Below are 16,086 nucleotides of genomic sequence, written 5' to 3'. Positions count from 1 at the left end.
AATTTGAAAAGGGGGAACTCTGTGGTGAGCCAAGAGAAGTAGGGGAAACTGTCATGCTAGGTCTGGTTACATTTCAGAACTCTCTGAAAAGAGTCTACAGTTTGTTGAATGTGCACTCTTACCGGCATATCTGCTGAACTCTAAGTTGCATCTGATGCAAAGGCAGGCCACTTAGGGCTGGATTCAGTAAGTGGTGCTAAACATTCATGCGGAAAAAAATCTGCACTGAAAGGTATTGTATAACGGGTGTTCCGGGGATCAGTGTCCCTTATAGAACAGTGCGTAGTGCTGGAATCCACACTCAACTGTGGGCCCGAGGAGTTACACCAGGTATAAATCCTGGTACTCAAGCTGAGCATGGATCCACTCTATTCTATAACACTGCTTGCATTTTAAGAGAACATTCCTGACCCACTCATGCCCCTCCATTGTCACACGCCCTTTGCAAGTTTGCGTGGAAACACAGGTGCTATTCTATAAATGGGCACATGTTTTTGCGCAGATCTGCCATTTCTGCTTCATTTGGGCTCCTTGCATCCATTAGAATGCTTTTCCACAGTGAAAATCCAGCGCAGACGTAACGCCTAATGTTCTGTGGCATATGTAGAATTCCCCCATTTGTGTGCATGGGTTTTAATGCAAAGCATGCTAATCCACATACATGCAAAACAGCCTTACAATACACATTTATATTTTGTCAATAGGCTCATTTTGTATCGAGCTAAGCCATATGAATGAGAGACAAAAATAAGCAATAGTGTTAATGGTTTTCATTGATACATCCGTTGCATGCAGTATGATAGAAGTAACTAGAAATCTTAGACCCCAACCAGCTTGTTTCTGTTCTTGTGCATACTGACACATAGATCCAATATAATGGTGCATAATAGGCTGTATTAGTATGATGCAATTACTGAGCACTGGACTTTTTGCTGCTTTGTGGATTTGATATTTTTCTGTTATATCTCTGTATTAGGACCTAATTGTTGGAATGAACATGAGGTCCGTCTGGATTGCAACTAGCTCTGTTTCCATAATTTAGTAACAGCATGGCTAAGGCAGATGGGTTTTGGGGATGAAGGAGTTAGAGGATACCTTTTGGTTTTATTTGATGCGATACTATATACAGTAGAACTTTGTTATAAGAGGCCCTGATATAAGAGACATTTCATAAGAGACCATTTTACACAGTCCCAAGGCTTCATTGAACCATGTATATAAGAGACTGAGACCGGGATTGCGCTGCGAGTGAACTGACTGTCTTAAACATCTCTATTGGGCTATTTTAACTGAAATGTAAGTGTTAAACTTCTTTACATTTACATATACTGTATATTTTGATAACAGGCAGTGATTGAGTAAAAAAGTTCATTAATGTATAGTTTGTACATAAGGGACGATTTTTGTCAGTCCCCAGAAGTCCCTTATAATGAAGTTCTACTGTATTTGTTCTTATGTATGTGGATAGAACTAGAGGATGAGAGTCTAAAGTTATAATACCATGTGTTTTTATGAAGGAAGTTAGGGATAGAGTTGATGTTTTATTATTCCTATTTACACTGGATATTTTATTTGTTGTAGATAAACTATGCATGTTTTCATCAATAGCTGAATTTAGAAAGAGACTGAAATCACATTTGTGCAGGTATATGATTGATATGACATTGGGATTAAGAACTGAGATTCAGTATTTAATGTTCTAAGTGTCCAAGTATTTTTAATTATGTATGCTTAATTGTTACCCAACTAGATGATAGGCAGGCTATAAATGCAATAAATAATCACCTTAAACTTTTGTGATAGCACATAGGCATTACATGACAATTACCACTATCTCTAGCACCCACCCGTGGTTAACCCTGCAGCCACCTGGAGGGTCGTACCCAGCACTGCCTAGGCCCGCCTGCATCTGTGCACATACCCTCCACATGCCTGCTGGGTCCCACTAGCCTCTGGGAGAGTCTTCTAACAACAAGTTATTCTCCGGTGGTTTCTAAGCTCACTGGGGCCACAATCCCAGGGATCCCACAGTTCTTAGAGAACACCCACAGACTGAGAACACAAACCACCAGGATTCATAGTCGGTCCAGGACAACAAAGCTAACAAAATATTAGGTTTGTTATCATAAAAAAGGTAAACCGTGATCAATAATAAGGTGTAAACAGCAAACAATAACACGTAAAATAACTGGAATCAATATTAAAACTAAGTACTTTCTTAGTTTCTAAGTAGTACCTGGGAAGTTCAGGGACAATAACTGCTCATAGGATTTGAACAGGGTCTCAGTGCAGAGGTCTTCACTCTCCACACTGCCACTCTGAGACTGAAGAACTCCAGCATATTTTGGCTGGATCTTGCACTTCAGGGCCAACCAGGGCTCAGCATTAGCACTGAGGGGTTTCTGGCCAATGGTACTGCAGTTTACTCTTCCCCAGGGGTTTCCTCTTTCCCTCAGGTAAAGCAAGCTAAAGAAATAACAGATCTTTGTTAATGTTGTAATGCAGAGGACAGACACCACCTGCTGACCAAGCAAGAGAAATGCATTGAAGAGGAAATATAAAACAACATTACTGGCCCATAGGCAAGAAAATGCCCTGTTTCGCCACAGTAATTAATAAATATCAACAAATAAAATATAAACAAATGAAATACCAATAAAAGTAAGAAAAACAGATTTTGGGTAGCTGAGTTAGATAAAGGAAGTTACTATGTTACTTTGTCATTTTAAACCCCCAAAGTTTGCTATCATGGTCTTAGATTTTTTTTATATTCAAGAAATAATTCTGCTGTAGGCTATATTTAACTAACAATAACATCTATATCTGTATTAATTCTGAGCATGTTATCCCTTGCACATTTTTTTCAGTATGTGATCATAGGCAGGTCATTGCAACTGCTTCACAAGATAATTGCCCTGTCATCACCTCAATCTGTGATTCTGTTTTGTATTTCCTTGTTTTCCTGCTTACTTGACAACTAGTTCACACTCTGAGCAACATTGAAATGCATCACTTAAAGCATTACAGTGAAATATATTGGGCTCAGATTCCTGTTCTGTTAAGACTTTCTTTCCATTTCTGAAGTTCCAGGCTTTCCTCTATAAAGCTACCTCATAAGAAAGATTTTATAAATATAAACCAATCAAAAGGTAATGGGTCATAAAATTAGATTATTTTAAAAATGACATAATCCACTTCTCCAAATAATAATTTTTTTTTAGTTGTTTCAAGGGCCAGAAATGTTGATTCTTTTCTTTTATGAAATATAAAATTGCCTTTTTAAAACGGAAAACTGGAAATAGCATTTATATTACTGAACAGGCTGCAGCTTCTGATTAAATTCTGTTTGCCTTCTTTTGCATAATTAATGTCCCATGATGATCTTTAACCTTTTGTTTTTAATATTGCCTCTTGGTCTAGACACACTCCAAATCAAGCTACACAGCCAGACTGTAAGAGTAGATGAAGAACTCCAAATGACTTATTTTAATGATCCCTATCACCCTCTTTACCTTCTTCATTTGATTGTTCTTGCTGTTTCCTTTTTATTGTCAGAGAGCCTGAACATGTATTTGTTTCAGTCCTTTTTATTGCAGCCTTTGCTCTCAATTGTATTTCCAAAGGTGGTTTCTGGAAATGTTCTTATATGTTGAGCCTTAAACATGCTGCATCATCATACAATTTTGATTTAATGAACTCCTACGCTACCACAAGACCATCAGGCTGTGATCTTATTATTGTTCGGTCATGGCTGTTTAGTTTACCCTTTCATTTATCTTTCTTTGTAGTATTTTCTTGGTATAACCTGAAATGTAATCTGCTTTGATGCAATCCTTTTGTGAAGACAAGATATCAGTTAAATTAGAATGTCTTCAAGTCATCACGTGATGTCCTGAGCAGAAAAAAATGGAACTTGAACTATTTATGAGAATTTACCAAGTTGAGAGCTGTTAGCAATGACTAGAAAACTGTGGAATTTACACAAACCAAAAATCTCATTTTTCAAAGTGATGGGTTCTTTTGACATGGCAGTTAACCTCTAGCTCCTTTTGAGCCTCCAACTCTATTAGGACCAGGACTAGGATCATTACACCATGATCTTTTGTTCATAAATACCCATGGCTGTTCTCCTATTTTGTCTCCTCTCACCTTTTTTTAGTAGTTATTGCAGTAGTAGCCTTCAGGCAATAGCTATGCATTAGGGCTCTTTCCATAACCCTGCAATCTGAATCTGACCAATAAATGTCCATCTCTCTGGGAGCTCTGAAAACTGCCTCCAATTTGAACCCAGAGTGATTTCAGAGCACTTTACAATTTTATTTATCTAAATCTCCTTGATTATTATTACGACTTCAGATCTTGTTGGTTTTCCACCTATTAAGTATTTTTATAAGATGCTGAAAACTGGTCTCTGTCAGTGTTCTTCCAGCACGAACAATAATTCTGGATGCATTTTTTAGTTAGTTTCTCATCCCCTCTCACCAGTAGATCCTTCTAGATTCAAGCAACACTGAGTGCCACAGGGATGGGTGCTGTGGAATAGAGACAGAAGCAAATACTGAGGGACAGGAACGGGTTCAGTAATGCGTGTGTATGTTTCTTTCATTTCCCTATTTTCAGCAAACAATCTATCAACCCAAGTACTGAGTACAATATCATAAAAACTTTGTGACAATTACCACTATCTCTAGCCACCCACTTTGGGTTAACCCTGCAGCCACCTGGAGGGTCCTACCCAGTACTGCCCAGGCCTGCCCGCACATGCGCCAACACTTGTATACCCTTCACATGCCTGCTGGGTCCCACTTGCCTTTGAGCGAGTCTCCCTCCCTCAAGTTATTCCCCAGTGGTCCCAGGGGTCCCACAGTTCTAAGAAAATACCCACGGATTGAGAACACAAACTAACAGGATTTTTAGTCAGTCCAGGCCAACAGAAATTTGATGGCACACCAATATCATGTTCTGGTCATTCCTGTTATGAGTGTTTTACATCCTCTGCATTGACTGTATCTACTTTGGAGGGGAGATGATTTACAGTATTTTTGTGCCCTTTTTTTAAAATCTCTTGTTTGTGTTATTACTCTTTTGTAAATTATCATTCTGTTTTTCCCATAAACCATTTACAATTGCCCAACTCTAGGCGAACCTTCAGCCATGTACCACCCTTGCCACCAATGGCAGCTCAAGACTATACCCACCCATAGCCCAGCATTCCCTTAATCTCCATATCCCCCCTCCCCACCAGGTGGCCAGTATTGCCCTTCCCCTTCCTACCTACCCCAGGTGGCTATCCTCCCTCCAGATCTAGCATCTCCCCTTCCCCTCCCAACCCCCCCCCCTCAGGTCCAGTATCTCATCTCTTCCCCCCTCCTCTGGTTTCATGTCCAGCATCTCACTCCTCTGCCCTTCCTCTGCTACCATCGTTGTTGCCCTATTTCTTCCTGAGCAGCTCCAAAGGTGCTCGGCACCAGTGCCTGGTTTTCCAGTAGAGGCCTGCACTCAAGTACTGTTGCATTCTACCCTATCCTCCTTTTGGTGCATTTGTTTTTGAAGGGAGGTCAGGATGTGGCAGTGTTTGAGCATGAACCTCTCTACTGGAGGACCCAGCACTGGCGCTGAGTACCTTATGAGCAGAAAGAGAAGGAGGGAAGATGCTGGCCCCAGGTCCAAAATAGAGAAGGTGAAATAAGGATGTTCTCCTGCCACACTACTTCTCTCCAAATGCTGTTCACGTAGAGGGGCATAATCGAAAGGGACGTCCTCGTTTTGATTTGGACGTCCTCGCAAAACGTCCCCATCCAGGGGCGGGCCCGTATTTTCGAAACAAGATGGATGTCCATCTTTTGTTTTGATAATACGGTCAGGGACACCCAAATCCTGAAATTTGGTCGTCCTTAGAGATAGTCATCCCTAGACTTGGTTGTTTCTGATTTTCGCCGATAATGGAAACCAAGGATGTCCATCTTAGAAACGACCAAATGCAAGTCATTTGGTCATGGGAGAAGCCAGCATTTGTAGTGCACTGGTCCCCCTGACATGCCAGGACACCAACCGGGCACCCTAGGGGGCACTGCAGTGAACTTCTTAAATTGCTTCCAGGTACATTGCTTCCTTACCTTGTGTGCTGAACCCCCCAATCCCCCCCCCCCCAAAACCCACTACCCACAACTGTACACCACTACAATAGCCCTTAAGGGTGAAGGGGGGCATCTAGATGTGGTTTCGGGTGGGTTTTGGAGGGCTCGCTGTTTCCTCCACAAACGTAACAGGTGGGGGGGGCCTGGGTCCACCTGCCTGAAGTGCACTGCACCCACTAAAACTGCTCCAGGTACCTGTATACTGCTGTCATGGACCTGAGTATGACATCTGAGACTGACAATCAATATTTTTAAAGATGTTTTTTGAGGGTGGGAGGGGGTTAGTGACCACTAGTGTAATAAGGGGAGGTTATCCCTGATTCTCTCTGGTGGTCATCTGGTCATTTCGGCCACCTTTTTGTGCCTTGGTCGTAAGAAAAACACGACCAGGTAAAGTCGTCCAAGTGTTCGTCAGGGACATCCTTGTTTCTTTCGATTATGGGTCGAGGACGCCCATGTGTTAGGCACGTTCAAGTCTCGCCTTCGCTAAGCCTCCGATACCACCCCTTGAACTTTGGCCGTCCCTGCGACGGAGTGCAGTTGGGGACATCCACTCTGTGAGGAGGACTCCATCTTCCGATTTATGTCGAAATATGGGCATTCTTCTCTTTCGAAAATGAGCCTACTAGTCTACCTAGAGGCAGGGTTAGCCCTGCCTTTTTTCAAAAGAGAAACATGGGTTCTTTTTAATTTTATACTTTAAATATAGGAAACTGACATTATTTGAAATGCATTTCTCAGAATTCTGGCTCCACGCAATCTTTCAATGTCATTCTAGCTGTATTTGTTAGAATTCAGGACTCCGACCCATCTTGTAACACCAGTTCTGGGAATCTCTCCCAAACCCAGGCTCCAATGAGTCTGGTTCGGCCTTGAGGGATTGTGTAGACCCAAGATTACTTTGTTATTGCATTGGCTGATACCAGGGCACAGGTCTTGTTCAGACAGGCATGCCTACATATGCCCTTAATTACAATGCAAGACTTAGAATTGTCTCTGTATTGTAAATCATAAGGCACTACAGGATTGCTCACTTCCTTGAGGTATGCACAGGTATACTCAGTCAAAGTCTGGGAAACGAGAATAGGCTGCAGGAACTCAGGTGGTCTCAAGAGCTGCTAGATATAATCAAATAAAGAATAGGAAAACTGGGTTTGCTTAGCATTGATCTGTAACCCAAGTGCATGATATAGACAGTTTTGAAAATAGTCCTGCTAATCTGTGGTAAACCAATAGATCAGGTGAAGGAATTTAACTATCTAGGCTCAGTAATCTCAGCATTGAAAGTTGCTGCAGCTACTAATATTGCAGCCATTATTGATAGTACCTAAGTGGCCTTTACTAATCTAAAATGAATCCTGTGGAATAAGCATAGTGTTACACTGAAGACCAATGTGAGTGTTTTTAATACCACAGTCATGCCAGTCCTTCTCTACGCATCAGAAACATGAACGTTGTTAGCCGAGGGTGTTCCAGTTCAAATGCTTACATACAATTATTTAGCATGCCACTGTTCAACCACTGGTCCAGTAAAACCGTTTGAAATATTTACTACAAAAAGACTACAGTAAAAGAAAAGACAATCATATATCCATTGATTTGGCCGTGTCTGCAGAATGAAAGCACTATGACTACCATGACAGGTACTCCAATGGCATTGACCACCTAGCTGGAAGAGTGTAAAATATACTTCAAGAAAGACCTGCACAGGCAAATTGAGGCTGGAGCAAAACAACTCCACCTCTGCATGGATGAGTTTACTGCAACTGCTCTTTGAAAGAGACTCATTACAGATGCTCCTGCCATGGCTGTCACAGCACCTATAGGACTACCCTGCCAACTAAGGAACCCCCCCCCCCCCCCCTAATGGTGCAAGAGCTTGGACTTGACTAGGAGACAGGCTTTCAGATGTCAGCATAGTTTGATTCCACCATTACTGATAAAGTAAAGATGTCTTTGAAAAGATTATGGTGGAGAGAACTCAAAGGAGATTGAAGGTGCACGCCATCCACCCCGTCTAGAAAGTGTTCTTAGTTTTGGAATTTTAGAATTTTCCCCAATTTACTGGGGAGGAAATAAATTACCAATTTTCCATATCTCTACCTCATAGGTATATTATGAAGGATTATTGGATTTTGTAGGACTATCCCTGAAAATGAGACTCACAAGAGACAGAAAGTTGAATAGTAGTATTTTTTTCTTTGTAACTATCTTGCAGAGACTGGAAAAGGCTTGAGGAACCCAGGCCAGGATCTGCAAAAGAAGAAGGAAAACGAAAGATCAGAGAAACTGTCATGGCTCAGTATTTGTTTTAGTAAAAAACTTGGAAACAAGTAATAAAGTACATAAGCACCGCCATATTGGGAAAAGACCAAGGGTCCATCAAACCCAGCATCCTGTCTCCGACAGCTGCCAATCCAGGCTTCAAGAACCTGACAACCCCCCCTCCCCCCCCCCCCAAATTTTTTATAATGTTCATTTGACTTTTCCCTCAGGAATCTGTCCAAACCCCCTTTAAATTCCGTAAGGCCAGCTGCTGTCACTACATTCTCCAGCAACGAGTTCCAGAGTCTAACTACACGCCGAGTAAAGAAAAACTTTCTCCTATTTTAAATCTACCATATTCTATCTTCATCTTGTGTCCCCTGGTTTTGTTGTTGTTTGAAAGTGTAAACAAACGCTTCACATCTGTCCGCTCTACTCCACTCATTATCTTGTAGACTTCTATCATATCACCCCTTAGCCGCCTTTTCTCCAAGCTGAAGAGCCCTAACCTTCAAGCCAGAACAAGTGATGGGTCATGTATGTTGACCTATAACCTATTTGACCCATATAAGCCAGGACCCATTGATATTATCCATGACCCGCCCACAATACATTGAATATAATCAATGACGATTAATTCTGTAACTGTTTAATAAGGAGAATGTTATTCCCAATCATTCTGCTATCTTGCTAATCGTGGGAAAGCTATTCCCAAGCAAATATATGAGTATATAAGGTGGAAAAACCTCTAGAAGCACCTTTAACCCACTGACAGGGCTTCTTCATCATCAGAAAAACCTCCTGGTGTTCTTAGCTTGCCGCCTTCTCAAAACATCAGAAAATATACACGCTACTTTACTGGGCTTTTTCAGATGTTGAAAAAATAGAGGAGGTACTTAAGAGACCTTAATCTTCTCTTGGGCTCCTCCGTTACTAAGACCGTGGTCAACGTTGGCCTCCATTTTGCCACTGCTGCTTCAGAACCTCCGGTCAAGTATTACTCCGTTCAGTCTGCCGACGGACATACTAAAAGGATTCTCCTATATGAGGAAACTAGTTCCCTGATATCACTTTAGTTTGTCTCAGTATTTGAACATTATTTTTTAGAACGTTGAGTAACTTTACTCTTTTGATTAGTTCTTTACTTTTATCTTATTTTAGACTGTAAATACTTGATTTCTGGGCATCACCAATTCTACCAGGACCATTTAACCGTTTTGTACGGATGAATTACCCTTTTTGTTTTTTCTTAAGGGCCATTGACCTTTTTGTGTAGGACCTCTAAAGCTACTCTCACCCCCTAGAGTGAGAGTAGCTGCATAACCAAAAAAGCACAATCTCTTCATGGGTTGGGGGGTATTCATGAGTTTGATAACTAAATATCAGAAGTCCTAAATATTATCAACTTTCACTTCAATACAAGTAAGTAACAATTTTTGATTCATTTTGCATATTTAGAATTGACTATGTAATAGTTTTGCTGGATTATTAATATGAAGAATTAGGTATTGTATTCTTAAAATAAGCCACAATATTTATAAATCTAAAAAGCCTTATTAGTACATTCTTAAAATGTAAATCTCAACTGTGAAAATGATAAATGCATTTCTAACTGGAAAAATGGGAGGGGGGGAGCATACGATTAATGTTCTTAAGCTCAGCCTTTAACAGGATGGAACAGCAGCTGAATAATTCACTTTTACCTGTAGCAATATGTTTAAAATCTGCCTGAGGTCATGCAGAAATAGAACTTGTAAATCCCAGAACAGACCTCAGTAGAAATTTATTTCTCAAAATAAAATCACACATTTAATTTAACTCCATTGCCCCATGTAAGCCGCATTGAGCCTGCCATGAGTGAGAAAGCGCGGGGTACAAATGTAACAAAAAAAAAAAAGTATATAGTTTTAGTGTAGAAAAAATACTTATTGAAGATTATATGAAACACTGGTAAAACTAACTTGAATTAGCAGAATACCTCAATAAGCAAGGAAGACAATTGACTGCCCTGAAAACTTAGCACTTAATCACATTATAGAGAGAGAGAGAGAGAGAGACTTGATTTTGATTTCTTCCTATGGGTATATTCTATTGGATAAACATAGCAAGAACTAAGTATTGTGCAGGACAGTGGTTCCCAAACCTGGTCCAGGAGGCACCCCAGCCAGTCGGGTTTTCAAGATATCCATAATGAATATTTATGAGAGATTTGCATGCACTGCCTTCACTGTATGCAAATTGCTCTCATGAATAATCATTGTGGATATCCTGAAAACCTGACTGGCTGGGGTACCTCCAGGACCCAGGTTTGGGAACCACTGTAATGCAATATCTATGGTGTCCATCAAGGCTTAAACTATAAGTCTAGCCTGGCTGGCAATGTAAGTCAAATGGCATGAAGCATCAGTCGTTTCCTTTTGTCAGCTTGGAGGGGGGAAGGAAGACTCATTGCCTGATAGCCTGGAAGATCGGTGGGTTGCTAGGTTTGGTCAATGGAAGTGTGGGAATGATCTGAACCCCCGTGCTTGCTTGACACCTCAGTTCCCTTAGCCTGCAAAGTGCTAAGATTAGTAGTACAATGCAAACCGTGAGTGTTTTTGGTCTATTTATGATGTGGAATATCAGTTCTCATAGGGCTTGATTCAGACCATTAGAGGTAATTTTTTTTGTAGTGTTTGCTATCTATCTAGCTAGTAAGCAGCAGCAGTAATCCACTTCAATGTATTATCCCAGCTATGTCAAGTCCAAACATCTCTTACAAGGCTTTCTAGGAAAGCTTTATACATATGAGAAGGGTTTACCTACGTAACACTGGATTTACTTCTCTTCAGTTTTCAGATCCATTGATGGTGGAAATGAAAGATTCCCAATTGGATCACTGTCATCACCATTTTCTATCATCAGATTGTTGGGGTGGGGGAGGGGAGGAGAAGGTATTAAGGTGTTTTTTTTGTGGGGGGGGCTTACATTGAGCACAACTAGAACAGTATATCTGCATTTGGACCTTAGTCTGCCATTAAGACAAAACTGAGATCACACAGCTGCTTAATTCATCCAATAACTGCATGCCAGTTATTCTATAAGGAAACATAGGTGCTCATTTTCCTTTAAAGAATACTAGCTTAACTGTGAAAATATGTTCCTGAAGTTAGGTATAGACACTTATAGTAGTCATAGTGCTGGCATTAAATGTATGTACCTAAATTTTGGTGATACACACATAGCTTAATGCACATCTTGCCCAGACTCCTCCTATGTGTACGTCTACCTATAAAATAATTACTATGCAAGTGTGTATAGCATAGCACTAGGTGGATTTTTGACATATACACGTATATGTGCTATTATTCTAATGATTTTGCATGTGTAATCAGCACGTAACAATGTGTACTTTATAAAATTACCCTCCATGTGTCTGCTGAGGCCTTGGCTGCCTGCTCAGAGAGCCTAAGTGCACCTTTGGTACAGGTACACATTCATCTGTATGTCTCAACTACTATCGCGGTGTGACCTGCACAAATAGGATGAGAGTTGATGTGGAGGACCAGGATTGGGATTAATGTCCCCAGCGGAGAGCAGGAGAAGGAGCAAGAGAGTACAGAAAAGAGTAGGAGAGGGATGAATGAAAGGAAGGAAATGTTGAAGGTTGAGAGCTGAGAAGAAGAAGAAAGAGGAAAAAAAGAGATGGTGAATACAGAGGGTGTACAAGTGTTCCTGCAGTGTACAGTGGTTTCAGATGGCGAAACAGATTAGGAAGGGATAGTACTGAGAAGAGAAAGTGTACTGGAGCCATAAGTAGTAACTGGGAGAAAAATAAATGGGGCACCTAGAGCGGAGGCCCTGAGTGGATTGTAGTGGACCTGGGAGTCACCCCGGAGAAGGCTGTAAGGATATGCAGATGAGCTGCAAGTCCTCCACAGCATCTGAAAGGCAGCTGGTGGTAGAGTTGGGCACTTCTCAGCCAAGGAAAGGCTTACCACTTAGCAATTGCAAAACATAAATAAATAATGTTTACACCATGGCCAGCCTACCTTTTTATTTTTGTTAAATGCAATTGTGTAAGTAGCAAACACACATGTCCCCCCCCCCCCCCCCCCCCTTAGAATTAAATTATAGGAAAATGCTATCTTCTGGCCTCAGATTTAAAGTTTGTCCATTTAAGTAAAGTGAAAATGCCAGCTATGCTGTTAGGTTTTTTTTAAAGTAACCATTGTCCACTAAGTGATAGAAAGAAGGTATTTATTTTCTTCCCACAGACGCAAGGTGATTGTTTTTTTGAAATACGTTGAGATTGTCCAAGAAACTCTGTTAAATACTCATCTATCATTATGAGCCCCTGGTCAGGAAATGACAGTGCAGTAAATATCTTCAGCAGCCGCCATTTAACGTACAAGCTGTTTTCGGTAGGGATTTTCAGCACGCACATAAAACACACTGTCATGAGTGACTGCCTGTGCTCCAAAGTCATTACTATTGGGATGATAGAACATCTTTCAGGGAATAGCTGAAAAACTTTAAATGTCATGTCAAGTTTGTTGAAGCCGTTTTCAAGCTCCTGTTCAAGGTTACATGAATATTGAATATGTCTATAAAAAAGAAAAACTTGAGATCTAGAGGCAGGATCAGCATTAAAGAGTGGTAGGTCTAAGAACCTACCTGTTATACAGACAAAATCTGTCTGATGCTCTTTGGAAAAGTCAATAAGCCAGAGCCATTTCATCATCAGCCAGTGTCATTTGGTAGTAACCTGGCAGACAAGGATCAAAAAGAATCAGAATGATACTTAAAATGTTTATTGAAGATATTCATTCAATAAACATTTTAAGTATCATTCTGATTCTTTGTAGTAGTGCTATGAAAAATTGATGATTACAATGTATAGTAATACTGTTTCTAACTGTAATAAATAGAGCCTGTGTTGTGTATTTTTGACCTGCCATCCTTTATCTAACTTAGTTTATATGCAAGTGTGTTTCTTTAATAAAGATGTCTGATACACTGTAGGATTTTTTTTTCTCTGAAGCCATACCTGCTGGTAATTAATCTTTCTATACAAGCTGCTTTAAGGTTTTGGTGGCATTTTATTTCAAGTAATCCTTTTCTTTGTCACGATTTTCAACCTTCCATGATTAACTTTTCTGTAGCATATGCTATAAATTTGAAAGACATCTTTTTTTTTAAGTTCACTAATTTTTTTATTGCATGGTTTGATGGCAGCAAATTGTTTATTTGTATGATGAAATTGGGTTCATTTTCCCTTCTTTTCCCACTGCAGAAAATCAGAAGACACAGTTGGAAAGGTCACGTTCCCACCACAGTATCAATTTCAACTTGACAAGGGCTCCAGTCGCCAAAGAGCTTAGTTATGATGCAGAGAGTGAAATAAGCAAAACTGTTGAGAAGGAGGTGTGTAGTGTAGAATGCAACACTGAAAAGGGGGCAGAATCTGTTAGTTCTCTTTCCAAAATAGAGTGTGTTCCTGAAGTAGAGGCTCTGTTAGCGAGACTGCGGGCTTTATAAAACAAGCCTTTACGAAAGATTAATCTGACGCTACATGAACACAAGAATCTCTTGGCATTTTAAAATTGTGCATCAGTTTTATTTAACTGACAAAACATATTTATATTTATGTATATCAAGTTCTCTGTACTATATTGATTTGCTCTGCCTGTATATTGTAAACTGTAGCCTGTATGTGATTGTAGAGCACCTGGGGGAATTCTGAAGGACTGAGAATTTAAATTTATGCCAAGAATCCTAATGCATTTAGGGGCAGACTTGTAATAACAGCACCAAGACTTTTGTTTTTATTAAATACAGTCATTTACATAATTTAAAACAATCATGTTCTTGCTGTGTCACCCTATTGAAAGCACATGTGAGATTGTAAGGCACTGGACTCTTTGCAGGTTGTGATTTATTTTATGGGGCCAATGTGAACCTTATCCATAGGTGATGTAGTATACAAATGTCCAAGACTCAGCGGTTTGCCTTTTGTTAAGATCTTTTCTTTAGCGACAGAAAAGTTGTAATTTTGAACATTCATGGACTGTATCATTTTTAGAGTATTCTAGGGTGCTTCAATAAATAGAATCTCCAGATTCCTCCAGAAGTAATAAGGCTACTGAAATATCACACTACAGAATTATAGGACAAAGCAAAGGAAATATTTATATAAACACACGTACTTTCTATAAACATAGATATGATACATGTCATTTAATCTTGCTAAGCAAATAAGGCCAATGCATCACTTTCTGCTACTAAATATGCAACTAACAAAGTTTACAGTAACTGTGTGATTTATGTTACATACTAAGAACAGCAAATTAAATTCTATCTATATTTTTAAAACTGCACAAAAAATATATATGCATGACAAATAAAATTCTTCAGATAATGTACACAGATTTTCAGATATTTTTCATTTTAATTGATGGTATATATGTGTTGTTCATAGCCATGGAGTAAATCTTCACTTACCTCAGCATCAGCATGTATTTTTTCCTACATGAGGTAGAATCCGATAGTGCAAATACAAATGGAAAACAGCAACAAAGGACTGATTGCACTTTAGACTCCCATCAACTTCATTTTCTAATAAAATGAATTAATTAGATTTTGAAACACTATCCGCAGGTAAATATTACAAGTGTATATTTTCTTAAACTCTACACATTAAAACATATTCAAAAGGTTAAACCATGTTTGCTGTTCAGTACTGATCTATCAGTAAGAAATAAGCATGTTACTTTTTCTTTTGGACTTACTATTTGAAATTTGTTTAAGATTTTGTAATCAGAGTTACAGATCACTCAGGAAAGACCAGTATGAATGTGTACTTATTTTATTTTCCATTATATATGTCATTTATTATGTATTATTAAGCTGTTCTCTGAAATTGTAAGCACCACTGCTTTTTATATTTTACTGTATACTTTGCCTTTAGAATTAATAAAGTTATAACTAACACTGGAGCACTGCAACTTTTTTCTTCTAGTTCCAGATCGCTAGGCAATTTTATGTTTTTTTTTTTAAGAGTTTTGCTATAGACATAGAATAAGTTCTTTGGAGAATTGAATTTTAAGGGTTGATCCATCATGCAAATAAATGTTATCTTTCCATCGATATTTGTTGAGATTTTCACTTCAACAGCCACGCTTATTTTATGCATTGTAGTGGATAGCGATATTGGCAGAGCTGTTAAAAAGTGGTAGATGGAGTAAATTAAAGAACTGGTTAAGTGAACATTAAGAATTGGTAGCCCTTTTACTTAGCTGCAGTAAGCAGTTGCTGTGGTAAAAATTCTGCATTGCCAGAAGTAAACCAGATCCGGGCATGACATAGGCAGGCAGAGGTGTGGCCAGCTGTGACAACACACAGGTCAGTATCACATGGTCAAAACTGGCGATAGACAACTGAACTTATCACCATCTGAAGAGGCAGTACGTTCAGCTGCACTGCTGGCAGTCTGGTAGCACGGCACTGGTTCAGGAGTTGTGGTGACTGTATTCTTCCCTTCAGCATCCCTCTCCCCTATTCTCATCACATTGTCCAAGGCCACAATAGCACCTTCAACAGCCCCTCCCACTCCCTGCAGCTCAGCCTCCCGAAACACAAACCGTTCTCCATCTTTTTAAAAAAAATCCTGACTCACCATGGGGGTCCTCATTGATGGCCAATG

At 39.7% G+C, this 16,086-nt stretch overlaps 1 protein-coding gene across 5 annotated transcripts in view; it reads left to right on the top strand.

Annotated features, from left to right (window-relative positions):
* The window catches only part of DIAPH3 (diaphanous related formin 3), a 494,215-nt gene extending 478,881 nt beyond the window's left edge, over positions 1 to 15,334 (top strand). For 4 of the 5 annotated variants that reach the window (XM_030200561.1, XM_030200564.1, XM_030200562.1 and 1 more), the window contains one exon: positions 13,678 to 15,334. In XM_030200561.1, coding sequence (XP_030056421.1) covers positions 13,678 to 13,922 — 245 coding nt within the window. In that variant the 3' untranslated portion in view covers positions 13,923 to 15,334. Of the gene's footprint in view, positions 1 to 1,581; positions 1,646 to 13,677 lie in introns of all 5 variants that reach the window. The other variant, XM_030200563.1, reaches the window with a different exon arrangement.
* Positions 15,335 to 16,086: the final 752 nt, after the last annotated feature.

This window comes from Microcaecilia unicolor, chromosome 4, assembly GCF_901765095.1.
Source record: "Microcaecilia unicolor chromosome 4, aMicUni1.1, whole genome shotgun sequence".
Classification (NCBI taxonomy): domain Eukaryota; kingdom Metazoa; phylum Chordata; class Amphibia; order Gymnophiona; family Siphonopidae; genus Microcaecilia; species Microcaecilia unicolor.
Note: the sequence above shows the minus strand (reverse complement) of the source record. Positions and strands in the feature narration are given on the sequence as shown.